Source organism: Excalfactoria chinensis, chromosome 2 (genome assembly GCF_039878825.1).
Source record: "Excalfactoria chinensis isolate bCotChi1 chromosome 2, bCotChi1.hap2, whole genome shotgun sequence".
Lineage (NCBI taxonomy): Eukaryota > Metazoa > Chordata > Aves > Galliformes > Phasianidae > Excalfactoria > Excalfactoria chinensis.
In genome coordinates, this window is record NC_092826.1 from 89,912,531 (window position 1) to 89,935,737 (window position 23,207).

At 39.3% G+C, this 23,207-nt stretch overlaps 1 protein-coding gene across 2 annotated transcripts in view; it reads left to right on the plus strand.

Annotated features, from left to right (window-relative positions):
- ICE1 (interactor of little elongation complex ELL subunit 1) overlaps positions 1 to 23,207 on the plus strand; it is a 36,938-nt gene that overhangs the window by 7,683 nt on the left and 6,048 nt on the right. The window contains exons 7-16 of one of the 2 annotated variants that reach the window (XM_072329954.1): positions 2,537 to 2,574; positions 7,201 to 7,283; positions 7,542 to 7,581; positions 7,665 to 7,721; positions 8,787 to 8,876; positions 8,965 to 9,018; positions 10,991 to 11,343; positions 11,873 to 16,672; positions 18,287 to 18,455; positions 21,791 to 21,951. In XM_072329954.1, the coding sequence (XP_072186055.1) occupies positions 2,537 to 2,574; positions 7,201 to 7,283; positions 7,542 to 7,581; positions 7,665 to 7,721; positions 8,787 to 8,876; positions 8,965 to 9,018; positions 10,991 to 11,343; positions 11,873 to 16,672; positions 18,287 to 18,455; positions 21,791 to 21,951 (5,845 nt within the window). The remainder of the gene's footprint in view (positions 1 to 2,536; positions 2,575 to 7,200; positions 7,284 to 7,541; positions 7,582 to 7,664; positions 7,722 to 8,786; positions 8,877 to 8,964; positions 9,019 to 10,990; positions 11,344 to 11,872; positions 16,673 to 18,286; positions 18,456 to 21,790; positions 21,952 to 23,207) is intronic. The other variant, XM_072329955.1, reaches the window with a different exon arrangement.

Genomic DNA, 23,207 nt, shown 5'->3' on the forward strand with positions numbered 1-23,207 from the left:
TGTAGTATATGACACTGTGCAACAGTGCCTTGGTAGTTCCCGGAATTTGTTCTTAAAGTAACCAGTCACTCACAGGCTTCCTTAGCTGAAGCTTAAGTGTTTATTGTCTCTGTAAAGAATTTGTCTTTACTGCTCTTTAACTCATACTCCCAGCATTAAATCAGTTGTGGCTGGGAACAGTGAATTGTCAGTGTTGTATGGAAAGCACTGATGATCTTAAAAGGAGATCAGCTTGTGTACAGCTAGATGCTGTGAATTTGTAGTTGTAACTTTACTTCATGTGCATCACTTTGCATTTATCAACACTAATGCTTGCTGTCTAATTATAAAAGACTCTTTTGGTGTTGTTTTTTTTCTTGACAACTTTTATTTCTGATATATTTCAGCATACGTACCACTGGGACTTCACTGGTTACTTCTTTCTTCCTTGTAAACTGGCGTTAATTTTGTGTTGTTAACAGATTTAGGGAAGACATTCTCCCTCCTTTTTTTTTCCCTTTTTCTTTATTTTTTATTATTTTTTTTAGCACTAGTGAGGCTATACCTGTAGGAGTGTGTCCTGTGCACCCCAGTACAATACAGACACGAGCATGCTGGAGAGAGTTCCAATGAAGATCCACAGAGACAATTAAGGGACTGTCAGTTTTTCTCCTATGAAATAATGTTGTACCTTTACATGCCTTGTGAAACACATGGATAGCCTCAAACACAACAGTGTGCCATAGCTGACTAATATTTTTGTCACTTGCTGTTTTCACTTCTGCCAGACGGCTCTTCTTTTGTATATATAAGATTGAAGGAATTTGTAGCCTCCTATCTAAGCAGCAGAGAGTAGCAACACCACTGCTGACACTGTCTCAGAAGAAAACTGATGACTTCAATATGCTGACATAAATATAGATTTATGTCCTGTCCCATGTTTGTCTCTTCTATCTTCAGGAAGGGCAAGAAGGAGGACCCAGGGAGATACAGGCTTCTCAGCCTCACATTGATTGCTAGAAAGTTAGTGGACCAGCTACTCCTGGAAATCTTTTCCAGACTTGTGATGAGAAAATCATTAGGATTAGTCACCATGGATTCATCAAGGGGAATAAGGAGTCCACAGAATAGATTTTATGTCTCTCAGAGAGATATAGAAGGGACTGGGAGCAGAGGTGGTGTTCTCTATCCTCTAATTTGGAGACTGAGACCCAGGAAGGAGAGAGAGAGGTTGGATGAATGACTGGCTGCGTGGATGGTGTTGCTTTCAGGGTTTTGGGTTCTATGATGTTGAATGCAGCTTTGAGAGACCAGTCTGTCAATGTCAGATGAAATGCAAGTGACCAAGTGTGGCAAGAGTATTCTGGGCAGTATTTTGCCTGAACTTGATAGCAGAGCTTTTAAATTAATTCAGGAAAGGAAGGGTTTATATTTTTTGAATGACAGAGAAGAGCCAGGGAACACTATTGCTCTAGGAAGTAGCAGAGAAAAACCTCAGGATTGTTCCAAGTGAATGTGGGAGGGCTACTCTGAGAAAGTTATGCAGCTGATAGCCCGGCTGTAGTGCCTCTACACCGATGTGTATAGCACAGGAGACAAGATGGAGGAGTTGTGTATCATGGTGCAGTTAGAAAACTATGATCTTGATGCTATAATGGGAACAGAGTGGGATAAATGGCACAAGTGAATTACTGCAATTGAGGACTACAAGCTTTTTAGATGAGATAGGCAGGGCAGGAGGGGGAGTGGTGTTGCTCTACATTAAGAAAGAGATGGATTGTAAAGTGTTGCTTGAGCAACAGCCACAAAGAAGCTAAGAGCTTGTAGATGACAATTAAGGACTGGACCTACAGAAAGGATGTCTGGTAGATGGGGTCTTCTGCAGGCTGCCTGATCAAGGGGAGTCTGTTGACCAGGACTTTTTGTTTCTGCTACAAGAAGCATTGTACTTGCAGGTTCTCATCTCATTGGGGTGTTTCAACCACCTAGATGTCTGCTGGGAAAGCAACACAGTAGGCTGTAAGCAATTCAGAAGAATCCTGGGTTGCACTGGGGAGAACTTCTATTTATTTATTTATTTTTACTTAAGTATGTTGCTACGGAGATGATACCAGTGTCACTGATAAACTCAGCTATGGTCTGCAGTGGATCTGTTTTGGAGCTGGTTGGAACTACTCTTTTCTCAAGGAGGCTACCCCACCCTGCTTCCAAAACCTTACCAACCAAGACCCCACACAGCACTGTGTGCCCAGAAGTGCAGAAAGCTGAAGCCAGTTTTCTTAGAGTACTTTCTTTTGCTCAAAGCTTTAGTGGAATGTATATTTATATACGTGGATTAGTGGACTGGCTCTCGTAAGTAAACTGTTGCTGTTACAGATATATCTGTTGATCTGGGAATGTCAGCAGCGTGTCACTGATTGAAGCTTTCAAATTCAGGGACACAGGCCTGAAGTCTATGAAGTAGGTTTTCTCTGAAATGTCTGTATTTATTTTCTGGTGATTTTTCATGCAGTGTAGTTGTATACAAAATTATGTATTAATGCCTTCTTTTTAACAGGAGAAAGAAACTGGAAGCAAAAGTGAAGAAACTTGAAGGTAACTTTTTATGCTGTGTTACCAGTGTTGTTGTCGTATTCTGTCTTTTAATTCTTTTTGGTACCCAAAGAGGTAATTGGAAAAGTTAAAAGAAAAACACTAATTCTGAAGTCCCAGAGAGCAAGGCAAGTGTGATGCTTAGTCTCTGAATTACATCTGCAGGATGTTTTCAGTAGGGTATTGTAGGCTCGTGACCTAGAGTAAGTTAGAAGGGAACTTGAAAACATCAAAGAATGGAGGTTGACCAGCCTGTCCAGGCAATCTGATCCACTACCTGACAGCTCTCATGGTGAAAAATCATTTTCTTTATTCAGTTAGAAGCACGTATTTCCTTCCACTGTGCACTACCTAATAGAGTGGTTCCATTGTCTTGAGACATTGTAGGTATAGAAAAATTGCTCTTAACTCCCTTCAAAACTGCTTCTTCTCAAGCTAATTGGATCAATTTCCTTGAACTAGGGATCCTAGCGATGATAAAGCTTGTGCTCCAGCACACCAATAACCTTGGCAGGATTCATCTAGACAATGTTTATATTCATATTTCAATATGTAGTGCTCCTGGCACTTTCTTTAAATTTAAAATGTTCTACCAATTTGATTGTTGCTTTTTGTTGTTGTTTTTTTCTCATTGCAGTCTTTCCCCTCCTCATACTCTCCCTTCTTTTTTTTTTGCTGGCGGAGAGTTGATATGCTTAAAACATTCCAATACTTTCCTTGATGAACTGTTTGCAAGGCAAACATTTTCCTATGTGGCACACATGGGTACAATTTGAATTTCCGTGTACATTAAAACATAAAGTTTTGTTAGCTAGCCACAACAAACCGAGTGACTTGGATCTTAATTTTAGAAACCCTCCAAATCCTGATGTGGAATATAGTTACATTATTTTTATTTATATTAATGTTTTAAAGTTCTTCTAAAATGCAGCGTGTTTTTTAAACCCTCCAACTCTAAAAGCAAATTCTGGTAGAGCTAGAACAAAATACTGTGAGGAACTTTGCATTTTTTTCCAGTTTGATTTGTTCTTTTTGTGTTTGGTATGTTTTATCAATCCAGATTTTTTCTGTCCCTATAATTACTTTTATTGGACTGCCATCTGAGCTGCCTTTCAGCGTGCTTGCTTTTGATTTGCTGTGTTCTGTGACCTGATCTGATCAGAAGACAAGTTCCATGTGTCTCTGCTCTCTGTGTATAAATCATTGAGCTGATATTTCATCAAGCTCTTGAGTATCTCTCTTGCTTGTGGATTTCCCCAGGAACCTCAAATTCAGTCCCTGTTTACCTGCCATGCAACTGTTTATTTCTGCCCTTCTGAAGTGCCTTTATACTAATGCACGGAGCCTGAGTAACAAGCAGGAGGAACTGGAAACTGTGATGCACTCTGAAAGTTATGACATTATTGCTATCACAGAAACATGGTGGGATGACTCCCACAATTGGGATACTGCCATCGATGGCTATAGACTCTTTAGGAGAGACAGGCGAGGTAGGAAGGGTGGGGGAGTCGCTCTCTAGGTCAGAGATTGGATAAACTGTGAGGAGCTCCCCATGAAAAACAGTCAAGAACAGGTTGAGAGCCTGTGGGTTAGGATTAGAGGTGGGACTAATAAAGGTCAGCTGGTATTAGGGGTATACTACAGGCCACCTGATCAAGGGGAGGCTGCTGATGAGGCTTTCTTGCTCCAGATGCGTGAGGCGTCTGGCTCACGGGCTCTTGTCCTGGTGGGGGACTTCAACCATCCGGACATTTGTTGGAAAAACCACACGGCGAGCTGCAAGAGCTCCAGAAGGCTCTTGGAATCCATTGATGATAGCTTTCTGGTTCAGGTATTGGACAGACCGACCAGAGGTCAAGCGTTGCTGGACCTGCTGCTCACCAACGCTGAGGAGATCATCAGAGGCGTCAAGGTTGGAGGATGCCTGGGCTCCAGCGATCATGCCCTGGTTGAGTTTGTGATCTCAAGTGATGTGGGCCTGGCAAAGAGCAGGACCAGGACGCTGAACTTTAGAAGAGCAGACTTCAAGCTACTCAATGGAATGCTGGCCAAGATCCCCTGGCGTGCTGCCCTCAAAGACAAGGACGTTGAGGAGAGCTGGCTGCTCTTCAAGGATGCCCTCCTGGCAGCACAAGAGATCTCCATTCCCCTGATTAAGAAAGTGGGCAGGAGAGGTAGAAAACCGGCATGGCTCAGCAAAGACCTGCTGACAGAACTGAGGGTGAAGAAAGGGGTGTACAAGCTCTGGAAACAAGGCTGTGTCACCTGGGAAGAATACAGGGATGCCGTCCGGATTTGCAGACGTGGGATCAGGAAAGCCAAGGCGCAGGCAGAACTGAACTTGGCGAGGGACGTGAAAAACAATAAGAAAACCTTCTACAGGTACATTGGCCAGAAGAGACAGGCCAAAACGGACGTACCTACTTTGGTAAATTTAAAAGGAGAAATGGCTTCAACAGATGAAGAGAAAGCTGAGGTGCTGAATGAGTTCTTCACCTCAGTCTTTACTGGTGGCCAGGATTCTGGTCTTTTTCACGTCCCTAAGTCTTGCACCCCCATACCTCTATGTGGGGACCAAGGAGGTAAATCCCTCCCCACTGTAAGGGTAGAGCAAGTCCGAGATTGCCTCCTTAGACTGAATGAGTATAAGTCTATGGGGCCAGATGGCGTGCATCCCAGAGTCCTGAAGGAGCTGGCTGAGGTGGTTGCTGAGCCACTCTCCATCATATTTGAGAAGTCGTGGCTGTCAGGTGAGGTCCCGGATGATTGGAGGAAGGGTCACGTCATTCCCATTTACAAGAAGGGGAGCAGGGAGGACCCGGGTAACTACAGGCCGGTGAGTCTCACCTCCGTGCCTGGGAAGATTATGGAACAGATCCTCCTGGACAACATGCTTGATCACATAAAGAACGAGCATGTGATCCTAGACAGCCAGCATGGCTTCACCAGGGGAAGGTCATGCTTAACTAATCTTGTGGCCTTCTATGATGGAGTGACGGCGTTGGTGGACGAAGGGAAGGCGACCGATGTCATTTACCTGGACCTGAGCAAGGCCTTTGACATGGTCCCCCATCACATCCTCATCTCCAAATTGGAGGGAAGTGGATTTGATGGGTGGACAACTAGATGGATAAGCAATTGGTTGAAAGGCCGCAGACAGAGGGTGGTGGTCAATGGCTCTATGTCCAGGTGGAGGCCGGTAACGAGCGGTGTCCCTCAAGGGTCTGTCTTGGGACCGGTGCTCTTTAACATCTTTATTAATGACATCGATGAGGGAATGGAGTGCACCCTCAGCAAGTTTGCTGATGACACCAAGCTGAGTGGTGCAGTCGATACGGTGGAGGGAACGGATGCCATTCAGAGGGACCTTGACAGGCTGGAAAGCTGGGCTTGGGTGAACCTAATGAGGTTCAATACGGCAAAGTGCAAGGTTTTGCACTTGGGCCGGAAGAACCCCAGGCACTTGTACAGGCTGGGAGGAGTTGTCCTTGAGAGCAGCTCGGCAGAGAAAGACCTAGGGGTCCTAATAGATGAGAAACTTAACATGAGCCAGCAGTGCGCTCTGGCAGCCCGGAAGGCAAATGGGATCCTGGGCTCCATCAGGAGAGGGGTGGTCAGCAGGGATAGGGAGGTGATTGTCCCTCTCTACTCTGCTCTTGTGAGGCCCCATCTGGAGTACTGTGTCCAGGTGTGGAGCCCTCAGTACAAAAAAGATATGGAGATTTTGGAAAGGGTCCAGAGGAGGGCCACGAAGATGATCAGGGGGCTGGAGCACCTCCCCTATGAGGACAGGCTGAGGGAGTTGGGTTTGTTCAGCCTGGAGAAGAGAAGGTTGCGGGGTGACCTCATTGCAGCCTTTCAATACCTGAAGGGAACTTACTCCCAGGAGGGGAGTAAACTCTTCGAAAGGGCTGATAATAGCAGGACTAGGGGAAATGGTTTTAAGTTAAAAGAGGGAAGATTTAGGTTGGATGTTAGGGGGAAGTTCTTTACTAGGAGAGTGGTTAGGTCCTGGAACAGGCTGCCCAGGGAGGTTGTGGATGCCCCGTCCTTGGAGGTGTTCAAGACCAGGTTGGATGGGGCCCTGGGCAACCTGATCTAGTAAAGGCGTATGTTTGGTGGCCCTGCTAGGCAGGGGGGTTGGAACTACATGATCCTTGAGGTCCCTTCCAACCCGGGTCATTCTGTGATTCTGTGATTCTGTGATTCTGCACTCTCCGAAGGTTTATGCTGGACATTGAGAGTTACAGCATTCTTATCTACATCTGTCTGCACTATCTGTGGTAATGCTTATCTACATTTTTCTAATGCAGTTGGCTGTAGTGTTTTCACCATTAAGCCAGAACCTCTGTTCTAAATTACAGAATGAAGCAGATGAAAAGGCACTCACTTCATTCTTAATTTTTTCCCTTTAATATTAAATGTGCAGACAAAACATAATCAGGCACATGAATTGTACATTAAGTTTGAAGTATTAATGTGCTAAAATGTAACTTGGGTAGATTTTTATTTCACACTGTCTGTTTTTTCCTCATAATGTGATTTACAAATTGGTAACTTGTATAAATGTAATTAGTTAACTATTTTGTTTTTATATTTAACGTGAATTTTGATTCTGTTTTTTTGAAGAGGCTGCAACAAAGCATTCACAAGACTTAAAACAACTGAAAATTGAGAAGAAAAAACTTGAAAAAGAGTTAAAGAAGGCACAGGTATAACTTTCCTGTTTTGTCAATCCAACTTTTTGAGTTTTCTGGGAAGAAGATAAGGAAATTATTCATAATACAGACATTGAAACAGTGTAATGACATGTGGAGATAATGAACAAATAAACAGCAGTTTTAAGAGATTGTAAATGTTCAAAATGAAGTATGACGTTTGAAATGTGGATTTAGCTTTCAGTCTAATTTAGAGCTGGTCTCCAAAGCCAGTATATTGCATGAATAATTAATATTTTTCAATTTTTACAGGGAAAACTTGATGGTGTACTTAAAGAGAAGTGCAGGAAGGGTATGTATTCAACTTTTATGACCTTCAGATTTGTGTGGTAATGTTTCATTTGAACACTTTCTTTTTTCCCCACTTCTCAACAGTTAAACATGCAGAGACCCAGAGTTCAAATGAAGGCTTTGCAACAGATATAGACAAAGGTAAGGTTTTTGCAAGATACTTCTTTGTGCAGACCAAACCATTATGAATATTATGCCTTATAGAGATTTGTTTATTTTCCTTCCTGAATTTACTTTATTTTTATTATTTTTTTAAAGAGCATTTGGACTTCTCGGGGTGGCACATAGTTAAGAGAATGGCAGAATTGTTTTAAGAGCAGATGTTGTTGATTGATAGAAATATGTTATATTGATGAGGGGAATAATGTAATAGATGGCTAGACTACCTTCAGTTTTGCAATAAGGAAGATACTTGATTTGTTAAAATGACTACATGTACTCCCATGTGTAGTGTGTGGCAGATTGATTTGCAATTAGAAATCAAAGCAAACAGTAAGAAAAATAGAAACAATTCCGTTATTTTTGAAAATCATCCAGATCATAGGGGAAGTATGCTTGGCAAAAGAGACAAGATAGAAGTGCAGTCTGTAACCATGCGAGACGCTCTGCTAAATTAAAGTAGAAATCCACAATAAACAGTTGTCTTATCCAACTGATAAGCTTTATGATTTTTTTTCTAATAATCTAAAATATTTTTCCTGTAAATTATCCAAACCTAACTTCAAAATGAAGGTTACACATTCAAAACTTCCTCTAAAGTACTGAGATAAGAGGACAAACTTGTACTTTTTCACTTCTAAAAACACTAGCATTGATTTTTTTAAATTCTTTTAATTTTTTTTTTTTTTAATTGCTTAGAATATTTTGAAAGCAATTTTCAGGCAAAAGAATAACTTCTATTTTCTATTTCTTGTTTTGCAGTACTTGTATATGAAATTTGTTGGCAAAATCAAACTATTATGAAAAAGATAGACATTGTCAGAGCTTGTAAGTCTTGGTAGGATTTTGTTGCCTCTTGGATTGTAATAAATTGGGATCCAATCTCATAGTTTAATTTTTAATTTAATATTCTTTGGAGTGCCCAGTTTTCTTGATGTTCTTGTGTATTTTGTTATAGAGATGTCTGTTTCATGTAAGAACAGAAAAACAAATTCTTGGTTCTCCAAGCAATTTTTCCTCACTTTATAAAAATGTTTCATTTAACAGAAAAAGTAAAGTTCTTGTTGGAAGAACTCTGGATGTGCATTGACAGTGCAAAAGAGAAAGGAAAGAAGCAGGAAAATGATCCCATCTTGGGTAAGATGGCCTACAAAGCCTTGAAATTCTCTTGAAGCTGTCTCTTTTTTTTAATTAGGACAAATATATTTGTAACTTTTTTATTCAGTTTCTGCTCAGGACAAGACACGGTCCGGGAAAAGAACACCATTTGTTACAGAAGGTAGGTTCCAGTAAATGTGAATATATTAACATACAAGTGTGTTGATTTTAGCCATACTGGAACATCATCAGATTGGGTACTACTTGTGTAACTCTTTTTGGTTGAGCTCAAATACTTCGAGATTGCTCGATCGAATACATGTGTGATTAGAATATTTGAAAACCATTGCCAATTTTGATTTTACAGCCAGGTGGGCTGAAATGCTCCTGTACACAAAAACTGACTTTTAATCTACTGCTACAGTTCAGAAATTGAATTCTTAGAATTAGTCAAAGCAGCTGATAATCGATGTAGTCAGAACACACCTCTCATATTCCTACCTTAATATTATATTATATTAAGTTGTATAGTACGTAGTGCACTGGGTAGTGTATAATGCAGAAATTCATATGGAAGTATTAGGAAGAGTCAATGTATCAGAACATGCTTAGAGGTTGTTGAGAGACAGACCTCGGGGGGACCATTTTCACCTTTGGAATTGAATTAGTACTTTCTTATCTGGTACTACCAGTTGTGCTGCTTGACGAGTATCAGTATAAGTTCTAGCAGTGGAGAAACAGCTGCAGCAATAACGAAGCACAGCATTATTTCTTGCTTTTCTAGAAGGAGAGAAGTTGTGCCAATGAAATCAGTCTATAAATCTGTTCAAAACCATTTTGTGCATGTGTAATGGAGTGGGTACATGGATGTACAGGGAACAGGCTTTATCTCTTTGCTTGGAAACTGCTGTTGCTGTGTTCAGTAATATTAGCGTGTGTGCTATTTTAAAAAACAAAAACAAACAAAAACAAACACCAAAGCAAATATTATATAAGAATTGAAAATCCTACAGATTGGGTTCTAGTTTCATGAGGAGCACTGGATTTTTTGAGATTGTTGGTTTTTATGCTTTTATCAGAGATCAGTGTTTCTTGTTGTAGAATCATAAAATTTAAATTTAATAAAACCAGGCCATCTTTCCATTGTTAAAACTATTTACCACAATTATAATCAGTATTTTGAGTTCTTTGTCATTGCTGTTTAGGCCTTTATAGGGCAATATCTTTTATCTGCATACATAAAAAATGGGTTACTGTGTAATAATAAATTATGTGGTTTGAAAAGGAACAAAACAAAGCTATAATGGAGAGAACCGCAGAGAGCATTTGTGCATTCTTGCTTGCTGCTAGAATAACTTTATAAACTGGTGTAACTGTCTTTATCTTGGAAGAGTTCTCACCCTCTTAGTATCTTTATGAGTGTTACAAACTCATTTTTGCATAGGTATGTTTACAAAAAAACAAACATAAAACTAACTGCCTCTCTTCTAGGAGGGTTTTCTTTAAGGGTTCAGTTTAAACTAAGTCACATCACTAAAGACAGAATATTATACAAATAGACCGAAAACTGAAATTTCAAGAATGAATGCTTTAAAAACATGTGTATTAAATCATAAAGCTAGGTGTGTGGTAAGAATTCTGTTTATAGCAGTATATAATTGACCTACACATTATGCTTTAAATATGAAAGCACAGCTTCTGGCTCAAAGCTGCAGATTGCTTTAAGCAGAAAGTTAGAGCTTGAATAAGGAATGTTACTGCATGCTTATCTTGCTTTTCTGGAAGATCAGTTATTGGGCTAAAACTGGAAATAAATTGTTGGACTGTGTGGACCTTCACTGCAACCCTCGTATAGCCATTTCTGGTAGGAAAACCTAGAGAAAATAGTCTTAATGATCAAAGTCAGAAAGTGTTTTTTGGGTTTGTACATACATATAGCCTATTCATGAGAAAAAGGCTATTAGTGAATAGTAAAATGTGATCTCATGGAAACATGAGAAAAATGTTTCTGGAAGTCATCTTAAGTCTTTCTTTTTAATCATCTATGAGAGTATCACTTGAAAAGATGATAATGCAGTCTTATTGTATTAACTGTATAAAAAAAATGGGGAAGAAGAATGTCATAATTTCTTAACAATGTTTTTGTCTCTTAGAAGCAGCGCAGACCCGCCGAAAAATTGGGAAGCGTGATGGCAAAACACTGCCTAGGCATTCTTCAATAGGAAGTGCTGGAAAGCAAAATTCTGTAACAGCTCTGCAATTTCAAATGAATACTGAGCTTCTTGGAAGTGACTGTCTCAAGAACAAGGCTACTGAAGATTATTTGCAAGGCTGTGAGGATAATGCTATAGATGCAATAGTACAGAGGGATAGAACACACAGTAGTTCAGCCTTTTCTGATCAGGAACAAAAAGGCCAAGGTGGGAATGTGATGGATATATTGAACTGGGTCAGGCCTCTCCCTGCTCTACTTTCTCCAGTACAGCTTTCACCAGTAGCTACACAGGTAAGTTCGAGGGTATGTCTGACAACTCATCATTAACTTGGTCATATAATTACAACAGAAATAACAAGTTGATATTCTTGGGCTTTTTGGAATACCAGTATTGCTTACTCCTACACTAAAATGATTTCTGAGTGTTTGGATTTGTATGCGTATTTTTTCACATTCTAGCATACTGCTTGTAGAAGGCTGCAAAAGGCAATTTTCTGAAGTATATTTAAGTGAAGTTGGCCATGTATTACTCAAATTGTTATTTTAAATTATTTTAAATTAATTGTTATATTTTAATAATTACTTTTAAGTAATCTTGGAATCGGATTTGGTAAGCAAAAAAGTATACATTTTCACAAATATGCTTTCATATTTTCATTTTCACAAATATGTTTATTGTGAAGAACAGTGATGTAGAAAGATGTAATTCTGCTGGTCAGCCTAATCTCTCAAAACCACTGCATGCTAGGGCCATTGGTGTGTTTGCTCAGAAAAGTAGAGCTCTTAAAAATGAAAACTAACTTTGTATTTTTCCTTAAAGGATGTTTTGTTTGGAGAACTCACAGATTCTAGTGATGAAGAAGTTGATTGCACTGCTTCTGCAGTGGAGTGTGTTTTACAAGAAGACCAAGTTCAACCTCAAAATTGTTGTAATTTATTCAAACTGAATGAGGAATATAACAGATGGAACAAACCACATGGACATAGTCTTGATGCAGAAATTTCACATAACTCGAGTAGAACAGAAAAGATTGTTCATATTGGCCCAGAGACATTAATCAAAGAGGAGAGAAATACAAAACAATGTGAAGTTGCAACTTCAATTACAAATATAGAGTCTAACAGAGACTGTTTGGAGGAGAATTCTGAGAATATGGAAATGATGAAGAGAGATCAAATGGAAGCAACAGCATGTGAATTAGAAACCAACGAAGAATGGAAAGGAGATATCAAGGAGATACACGATGAAGAAAGGGCCTCTTCAATGCATTCTATGCTACACAGTTTCAACCTTCAAAATCAAATAGAAAGATGTAGTGAGTTTGAGCAAACAGAGGAGAAGGCGATCTTAGTCAGAACTGGTGATTATGATGGTACACATGAAAAGTATGGGAAGTTAATGAAAGTGGAACATGAAAGAGAAATTCCTAAGGCAGTGTCAATTTCCCAAAATGTTACTCATTTGCCTTCTGAGCAATACCTTGTACTTCAAAGAAAAGATTCTGAGGAGAAATCTGGTATGTTGATAGAGAGTGAGATAGTTGAAAATGAATGCAAGGATGCAATAAAGTTAACTAATATGGTAGATAATGTTGAGGAAAATATAAAAGAAGTGGTAACTGGAGAGGAAGCAACAGCTGCAGTACAGATGCAAGGGCTCTGTGCAGAGCCTAACAATGAGAGAGAGCTCTCTGAAAATGTACTGTGCAATTTCAGTAGATCTGAATCTTTCTGTAAAGCCAAGTGTCCTGAAAGCCTAATAATACAGTGTGATGGTGAGGGAATAGTTATGGAGACAGATGAATGCACTGAATCTACTGAGATTTCTGTTTGCTCTCAGTGCTCTGAAATAAGACGTGACAATGAAAAGATACTGGAGAAAAAATGCATACATACACTAAAGCGTGAAATAGTCAGAAAACGTGAACTGAAGACAGATCAGGTCTCTCAGTGTTACTTACCTGTGTCTGCTGTTGAAGGAATCAAACATGCGCTGCATACGGATGATATACACAAAAAAGTATGTGTGGTGGGAAATGCTTCATCGGCCTTTCCAGAAGATGATGGACAGCTCAGAATTCAAGACATAAATATAATCAAACCCAAATCTGCTGAACCAACTATGAAATTGAACAAAGAAAGTGTTCTTGAAATAGCTGAATCATCAGGCCTACTTCATAGTGCACAAAATGGAAAACTACTATATGAGAAGGGAAGAGAAGATTTAAAAGGTGAAAATCATCAGGAAGAAAGTTATAGTAATTTTTTCCAAGGGAAGTCAGATTTGGAAAGTATACCTGAGGTTCCAAAGGTGGCATGCATTACTGATGCAGAAAGCAGCATAGCGAAGTGTGAATCGTCTGTGCTGGATTTTACAGAAAGAAATGGTGAAATTAAACAGCCTGAAAATCTGTTTAGTACCTTAGAATGTGGGTTGTCTACAACTCAGAACTTCATAGTGATTGAATCTCAAAAGACTGAATTCAAAGTTAATCAAGAAGATTTTATAGGGGAAAGCAGTAAACTGTTAGAAGAAGTGGATGCCATCCAATCTGTCTTAGTAGAAAGCAATCTTACTTCTCAAACACAATTTGGAAAACCTCAGAATCAGGTCTTGGTAGCTACAAATACTAAATGTGATGAAACAAAAGCAGAATTCAACAGGCAAAGCAAGGAATTGTTGATTGAGGCTTGTCCCAGTTCATGTGAGGAGGAGAAGAATGTTGTGAAGAAAGATAATGTTTCAGTGATTGTTGAACAGCCTTCTTCAGAAATGGATTTTAATAGTGGCTTTGCTCTGTGTTCTCAAATGGACTTGAAGACAGACTGTATAAACTCAAAAGAAACAGGTTTCCCTGTTCAAGTGGGAAATGGCTTGGAATCTGCAGTGCCTAGTGATCTGAATTTCAGTCTTCAGAAAGTTGCCGGAGTTGTTGAAACAGATTTAACAGAAAATTCTGATGTTTCCCCTACATGGGAAAAAAAAGGAGACAAAAATTGCATTGTGAGCAGTGCATTTAATTGTTCTTTTGAAGGCTTTAAGAAAGATGCTGAGATCATATCTACTAAAAAGGTTAACATATGCAAAGAACTGGACTCCTGCTCTGAGAAGTACGTGCACAAAAATGAAGGGGAAGTTCCAGGAGAGAAGGAGCTGCCAGTAGATAAAGAACCTGAGACATCTGTTGAATTACAAATCCTGCATGCAGACTCTCATAAAAAGAATACTTTAACCTTTCAAAACAGTATTTGTCAAGAATCAGAATGCAAGATTTTTACACGGGAGGCTAGGACAGATTCTTCTAGAACTTGTTCATTAACGGCTGGGGGGAAAAGCGAAGGGTTGAATTGTTTTGAGGCATTTGAGGAAAATAGCATTAAAAGTTCTAAAAATGCTTTTGATATTGCAGAACAGAGTAATGAATCTAAGGAGAAGGACTGTCCTCTACAAAACGTCAGTTGTGTGAAATGTTCTGAATGCATGTTCAGAAAGGAACTGAGAGCATCAACAAGAATTGTAGTGGATGCTATGAAAGGTGGTGCAGTCGCTGATGCTGTTGACCAACCGCATGAATTTCATTCTACAGTGCACTCAGGAAGTACAGCGACAGACAGTTGTCTAAAACCAGATGCAGTAATGGATATGGATATACATTGTGAAATAGGCTCCTCTCCAAATGAGGCAAGTGAGAAGACAGTTGTGGTTGAGGAGGGTTATCCTAAAGACTATTCTGCTTTGAAAAGAGGATGTACATTAGATGCCTCTGAAAATACTGATGGTGCTAGTGAATTCAGGGTAGATAATAGCATAACTGGATGGATGAGTGACAGTAGGGAAGATTTGTTAAAAACTGAGACATCCAAAGGAAGCCCTGTGATGCTGAGTGCTTCAAAAAGTAGACTTCCACTATGCCAGATGTTAACCACATTCTCAGAAGCTTACAAAATAGCTGTAAGACACAGTAAATTAAATACAAGAATGTTAGAACTTGGCAGTTTCATAGAAGAAAATTATTCTAAGAAGTTTGAGTCAAATGTGCAAAGATTACCGCACAGTGTTGATATGGACATTTCAACTTTTGAAGAATATAATCGTAATCAAAATTGCTCTGCTTGCAACTCGGGAGAAAATAACATTAATGTAATGTTAGATGGGTTACATCCCTCTTGTTTTAGTGGTACAACTTGGAAGGACTTTCTGGATAGTGATAGAAAAAACCTTATTGTTAAGTATTTTGCAAATCCATCCCCATCTGACATAAACTGTGATTCTCAAATGGTTAGTCAGGCTTCTAAGCCACAAAAGATGGTATTTGAGGACTTGCGTATGCTGCAGTCAGAGTCTAGTGTGGATGTTGCTCTTAAAAAGACCAATAAATTGAATTGCAAAGGGCAAGAACAATCTGAAGTCTTGAGTGTTTCAACCAAGACAGCTGTCCAAGTAATGCATGGCAGGCTATCAAAAAAACTGTTTCAAGGTAAAAGAAAAGCAAGCTCTCTTGAAGCTAAGGTAACTGAGCCAGTTGTTGCAAATGCTGACACTTCTATGCCTACAAAATGTTTATCTGAGACAATAAATAAAATCAGGCAAGAGATGGGTCCTCCTCTGCCTCCCCTCCTACTGCCTTTGATTGCTACTCCTCCAAGAGCTACTACACGTTCTATGGGCTCAGTAATGTCTTCAGCTGATCGATCCTCTTTGCTTTCCCCTCTTGATGAACTGATATCACCACTACATGAATCCCCTGTTCCTCCTCTGATGTCTCCCTTGACAGATACACCAACAGTCAAATCTGCCCTTTTGTTTTCCTCTCCGTCACCTTCAGAAATGACAGTAGGTAAAAGGATTCTCTCCTCACCTTTGCAATTTTGTACTTCCATTCCAAAGCATGCACTTCCTGTCCCAGGAAGACTTCCTCTGTGTGCAGCTGATGGTGCTGCTCCTGTTGCTCCTCAGGAGAACTCTGTGAAAATATTGGACACTATGTATCCAGAGCTATCTGCAAGGGCAAGGACGCTAAACATTCTAAAAGGCAATATTCAGCTTAATCTATGTGCTCTTTCAGATAGCCAGAGTTCCCCAGGACCTGTGGCTCAAATAGGTGGTTTCAAAACAATAGCATCTACATCAACTGCTTTTGTTAAAACTGGGAGCAATCTGAAATCTGATGGTAGGAAAGATCAAGACAAAAATATGAAAAATCAGCAATTGATTTCAAGCTCATCGAGTCTTCTTGAAAAAAGGACGTTATTGCCAGTACCTATGCCTAAAAGTGCAAAGAGGCTGAGGTTAGACAGCGAACCACCAAAACTGGAGCCCACTGATATTGCTGCTATCAGAAATAGTCAAAATATGATCTCTGAAGTAGAAGAGAATTTTGATGACGAGAGCTGTGACATCAGTGATTCAACACACAGTTCCAGTTTAGAAACATCTTTACCAGTAAAGGAGATCATTGATCCAGGCTGTGAGAAAGTTGATTTGGCATTGAAGAAAATTGCTGAATCCTGCTTTGACTTGTTACCAGTAATTGAAAGTCATTTGGGCAGTACCTCAAAGATTCCAGTAATGAGAGATGAAGAGAAAGAAGTTGTCAATGAATTTGGTATAAAAAACAAGGTAAGTAGCATCATTTTGAGTTTTGTATTTTAGTAGTGGCTGCTATGCAAATGAAGGAGTATGTAGTAGTAGAGTTTTCCATTGTTCAGGCAACTGGTAATGGGAAAGTGTAATGTTGAAAGATAGTCATACATATAAACTTCTATAAGTTTTTCCACTGAGAGTGTAGCAAGGTGCTGGAGTAGGCTGCCCAGAGAGGTAGTGATGTTTGGGCAGTTGTTTGTGGTAAGGTTGTAGAGGTTGATCCTTCCTGCCAATATTCTGTTAAATTTTGTTGCTGTGTGACAGATGGCAGCAGAGGGGCAGTATGACAAAATGATATCTGATGTGGAACTGCATATGAAGCAAAGATGTGTAATTGAATTCCTCTATGTGGAAAAAATTGCACACACTGGCTTTCACCAGTGCTTACTGAACATTTATGGAGGCCAAGTAGTGGTGGATGGTGCCTTTTAGCAGTGGTGACAGCAAAGTTCATCTCCACCAGTATGGATCTTTATGAGGGCAGCATGCAGACTCTTGTTCATTGCTGGTGAAAATTCATAGCTAATGGTTGTGTCTATGGTGAAAAAAAATAGCACTTTGTAGCTGAGAATTTGCTCTGTCAAAGTGTTATTGTGCTCTTTGTATTTGTTGTTTCCGTGGAGATAAATAGAAGGCATCAGAGCAACCTACATAGGTGGATGCACATACAATGTAAACACCCACACAATTTGGGTCCATTCTGTAGTTAGCTTTAGACATTTAGTCTGTCTAATAGGTGGCTCATATTTCTCCCCTCTTGTGTGAGGCATCCTTAAACACATGGTCTTGTGCATGTTAACTTATAGAATGGTACAAAAGAATGCATATTGCTGCAGTAGCTAGACCTATGACATTACCAGAATCTGACCCTCAGATTCACACATGGTTGGACTTCTGGTTTCTCCAGAAGCCACCATTCAGGCTTTTGATGTCTGTGGGTTCCCATCCTAAACTCAAGGCCTCTCCAGCACTGGTTCCTAAGCTTCTCAATTCTATTGCATATTTTCAGCACTCTAAATGTCTCCTAGTAAGTCTTGCACAATCCAAATTTTCTTCTATTCTTCTTGTCTTGTATTTCATATCCCTGTAGACAGTTAGACCTCACTCCCTACTTCCCTTAAGGGAACATCAGATGATCTGTGGAGTACCTCTGCTTGAATAATCTGGTAAAACTTGCACCTGAACCATGGGCTGCTTGTCTTCCCGAGGCAGCTCTGGGAGCAGCCAAGTTAGGATGCTCCGTTCACTCTCATTAAGTTACTGGGGTTCTTTATTGCTCTCCTCACTTTCTGTTTACGGAAGATAATCTTTACACAATATACACAAACAACTACAAATAATATGCAAACAACTACACAATTCATTTTTAAAGAAGAGTAGTCCCATTCTGTATCCTTTAAAGGCATGTGTATTCAGGGAAGTTTCTACTCACTTTTCTTCTTTCATTTGCTGGTTCCCTCTGATTTAATTATGTGTATTTTAATATATATGCAAACAATACTCTTACAGGTAGTTCTCTTGTCATGTTCTGATGTTAATAAACATTCTCAAATATAATACAGTCTAATAACTATTTTTTATGCCTTATAGCATTTATCAGAGTCGCTGCTGCATGTTATTCTCAGTAAGCTTAAGGCTCAGAAAACAGCCTCAAATTACAATTTCAATCAGGCTCTTTGTCGAGTTTATACTGGAATTTGTCAACAGCTGGGAGATTTGGAAAGAGCCCGCCTCTTCTGCTATAGCTTACTGAAAGAAGGTATAGTGTGCCTTGGTGGTCTTGTATTTTTGACAATGCGATGTGTCCATACTGTAATGTTCCAGAATGATTATCTGTAAAAGTGAATATTAAAAAAAGAAAAATCCTTCTGTGGAAGGAGTGCTTTCTTTAGACCTTTCATCTACAGTACATAGATATAGACCATTCTAGCAGAAATTTACTCAGTTCCTCTACCTTTGTATCTCTGTGTCTCAGCTTGGCACTCATACTGATAAACTCATTTTTCAAATAAATACTTTGTGCTTTCATTTTTTGCCCTTCCATCTCCAAAATGATACTGTGATGCCAGGATGATTTTCTACTTTTTGCTTATTATTGTTTTTACTGCATAAGGACTGATATCTAAAATTATTATTATTTTTTTTTAATCAAAACATGCTTTGGCTTAAAACAGTATTAGGAGTTGGACAACAACACCTAGATCAAAACCAGTGCATGTATGTAACATGCCCTCCTTAATGTTTTGTCATCATGTATTGTCCTAAGTCTTGCTTGGTTGAGAGGTTTTGATTGTTGTTTTTTGTTTTTCTGCATTTGTTCCCATTATCATGAGTAGTAAAGTAACAAAGATAATTACATGTAAATAGTATCACTGTACTAGCTGAAAACTGTAGTAGCTCTTGAAGGGGCTTCACTTAACTTCAAAATTTGTGACCATGTGGAGATCCAAAACAGTATATTGGTATCTGCGTGCAAAATTCAGATTAAAAAAAAAAACAAAAACACTGGGGTGCATTGCAGGGCTAAATGCTACAACTGTTGTTTTAAAATAAGGATTATGATTTTATTCTGTTCTTAAGTATTTTTCCTTTTTCTTTTTTGTAACTCTTGTTTTCTTACCTACCTTTTCTTTATATCAACGTCAGTCGTCATCCTTCTATTTTTTCATTTTATTTGTTTTATTGCTCTACTGTGTCAAAAATCATTTACATTTACTTTTTCTTAGTCTAACTTAACAACTAAGCCTTCTCTTCTGCACTATCTTGGTACTTTACCTTTTTGTAGGCCCTTACAAATTTCTTAAAGTTCACTTTTTTTGGGGGGATGAGGAAGTAAGATCTGCACTTCGGTAGCTAAATACAAACTGTGTTGAGTGACTTTCTGTTCTTTACTTAGAATTACATCAATTCCTATTGTGTATGTTTTGTGTTTTTATTATTAATTTTGAATATGAAGAGTTATAAACATATCTTGAGGGTTTTTTCATTAATTTCACATCATCATAGGGATTGGAAGGGACCTCTTGACATCATCAACCCTCCTGCTAAAGCAGGTTCCTTAGAGTAGGTTGCACATGAAAGTGTCCAGGTGGGTTTTAACAATCTTCAGAGAAGGAGACTGACTCCACAGCCTCTCTGGGCAGCTTTCTGCTGTGCTCATTCACCTTGAAGCTAAAGTTTTTCCTCATGTTCATATGGAACCTCGTGTTCCAGTTTGTGCCCATTGCCCCTTTCCCTATCACAGGGCACTACTGAAAAGAGCCTGGTCTTGCTCATCCATTAGATATTTATAAGTACTGATTAAGATCCCCTCTCAGTCTTCTCCAGGCTGAACAGTCACAGGTCTCTCAGCTTTTTCTCATAAGGCAGATGCTCCAGGCCGCTAGTCATCTTCCTAGCCCTCCACTGGACACTCTCTAGTAATTTCTTGTCTCCCCTTCCAGAGGCTCAGGGGAGATTCTGGGAAGTCCAGAACTGAACACAGTACTTCACATGTGGTCTCATCAGGGCAGAGTAGAGGGAGAGGAGAACCTCCCTTGGCTTGCTGGCCAAGATCTTTTTAATGCATCCCAGGACATCACTGTCCTTCTCAGCTACAAGAGCACTCTGCTGGGTCTTGGTCAACCTGTTATCCGCCAGGACACCTGGGCTTGCAGAACTCCTTTCCAGTAGGTCAGTCCCTAATTTATATTAATGCTTGCAGTTGTTGCTCACCCAGTGCAGGACTTGCTCTTTTTGAACCTCATCAGGTTCCTTTCCACCCAGGTCTCTAGCTTGTCTAGGTCTCACAGCATGCCAACATAGCATTCTTGTGTGTCAGCTGCTCCTCCCTACTTTGTATCATTAGCAGACTTGCTTGGGGGTACACTATCCCTTCATCCACTGATGGTGATGTTAGGCAAGACTGGACCCAGTACTGACTGTATGAGGAACACAAGTAGCTACAGGCTTCCAACTAGAATATGCTGCTGAGCACAACCTTTTGAACTGTGCCAGTCAGCCAGTTCTCAGTCTACTTCACTGTCCAGTCATCTGTCCCCATTTTTCCTGTGCTTACCTGTGAGGATGTTACATGAGTCAGTGTCTTACTGACTCCTTACTGAAATCAAGGTGGACAACACAAACTTCTCTGCACTCATCTACCCAGCTGCTCATGCCATCATAAAAGGCTATCATGGTCATGATTTCCTCTTGATGAACCTGTGTTGGCTACTCCTGATAATCTTTTCTCCCATGCTGTAGATGGCATCCAGAATTTATTTTGATTTGATTACCAATGCATTCATTTTGAGGCTTTCTCGTCAATATAATTTCACTTGTTAATTCTTGTCAGAAACTTGGCATTATAAGAGTGAGCTATGTTTCTTCAATACATCTGTCAGTTTGACTATAAGTAGTCAATACTACCTTTTTAGACTTGCATCATTTGTTCTCTTGACTTCCTTTCCATCCATTTCTGTTATGTTCTCCTTTCAGCTATTCTGCATTAAATAACTCCCCTCTGCTGTTCTTGTCATCCTCTTCCTTTTTTCTTCTTCTTTTTTATTTTTTGTTTTCTTGACTACCTGTGGCTTGATTCAGTGATCTGAGTATCCATTTCTAGGATTCCTGCGTACTAGGCAGGATTCTGGAGTACATGTTCCAATTTAACATCATCATAAAGGAATCCACTTTCTGTGTTGCAAGACCACTCTATTAGTGAACTAAACAGCATTAAGAAGAATAAAAGAAGACAAAGCTTAAAAGACAAAAGATCTGTGGTCACTATTGTTACTCAGCCAAGTCTGGTGAAGCCATGGGTGGCCTACTGACTAAAACACTCTTTTTGGAAAGATTAAAAAAAACCCAAACAATTACAGTGGTATAGGTGGCTTTTTTGTTTGATTCCCCCCTTCCCATCCCAATTTGAGGAAAGGTCTGAGGTGTGACAGTATGACTCCCTTTCATTGGACTGCAGTTGTTAAGTAACTTCTGCCTTTTTTCCTTGTTACCTTGTTATAGAGTGTCCTAGCTTTTAATATCTGAGTATACTTTTAATTTGCTTTTAATAAATGTTGAAAACTTATGTTGTTATCTTTTTTTTCTTCTTTTTAGACTTTCCAGACTCAGTGAAGTTGATTTTATTCATCACAAATATATGGCCTGACATATTTTTCTTCCAAGGTGCAATAAACAAAGCTATGCAATTAATTATCAGGCAGAATGCAAATGACAGCGTCCTGGCCTGTATGAATGCCTATCTCAGCTGGGAGCAGGTAACTCTTTCACTAAGAGTATCAGTTTTCATCTGCTTTGTTCCTCTTGCAGGCTGTATGAAACAAAGAAGCTTCTGGTGAACGGTGTGAAGATGCTCAGTGAATCTCCTACGGAGTTTGTAAAATTGCACAACTAATGCTACCTAAGTTTTTCTTTTTGTGGTTATCTAAGCCCTATAAAAACACAACACTTTTTTTTTTTGTTGTTTTCCATATTATTACTAATTCCTATATTAAGCATTTAAGGTAAACATCAATTTTATACTTTAACTGAAGTGTTCTTGGACTAGGGAATTGTATGCCTCTGTGGAACCATGATTTTTTTTTTTTTTTTTCCCCATGTTCCTTTAGGTCATTTTTTGTTTGGTTTACTTTGTGGAATATTCTTTTCTTTCAGTATGTATTGAGCTTGTCGGTCTTTTATTGGAATTGGTAATTGTTTATCACAGTTACTTGTGGTCTTTCTGAGAGGTATGCTGTAAGTAACCACTTATTGCCCCCCAAAAATATTGACAAACCTAATTTCACAAGCAGTTACAATGAAGTTCAAGCCTGACAGAACTTCATGTGTAATCCTGGGCAAGTCATTTAATTTCTGTCAGTTTTAAGTAGGCACATATTGCCATCCTAAAAGGAATGTTGCAAAGTGAAAAAACTGGGTCATCCTTGATATTAGTAGGAGCAAATTTATATCATGCAGATGAGAAGCTGGAGATGCTTTGCTTTTGGATTAGGAATTTGTATAAGGTTGGGTGTTTGCTTGAAAGCTCGTGCCCTAGTAGTTATGAAGTCCAGTGTTAATAACAGGCTTGCTTGGTGGAAGAGCTATAGTTCTGTAAAACACCAAGTGAAAAAAGTAATCTTGATTCATAGTTATCCTTTTCTCAGTCCTAAGCTTGTTGTTTGATATCTGTCATCAAAACTACAAGTAGGTTTACAGTTATCAGCGTGGCCTTTGTGTGTTATATCCACTGGAAAAGCATGTATTTTTTGGTATGGTAAGAGTAGAGTTACAACCCCTATAAATGCTCTGTTCTGGTACAGGCTTGAAGTGGAATGAGATAGGAGGTTGTGGATGTGGTTTGTGCATGTTTCTTTTTTGTTAAGATGTATCGCAAAGCTATACATCAGAGTTCAGTCAGAGTTAAGCAGAATTACAATCCCCACTTGCAAAGAAATTGTACTCTCCTTTTTGTTAGGTTATTGCTTTCAGTCTTATGCCAGTAGAGATACATATAGATATGCCTCGGTAAATG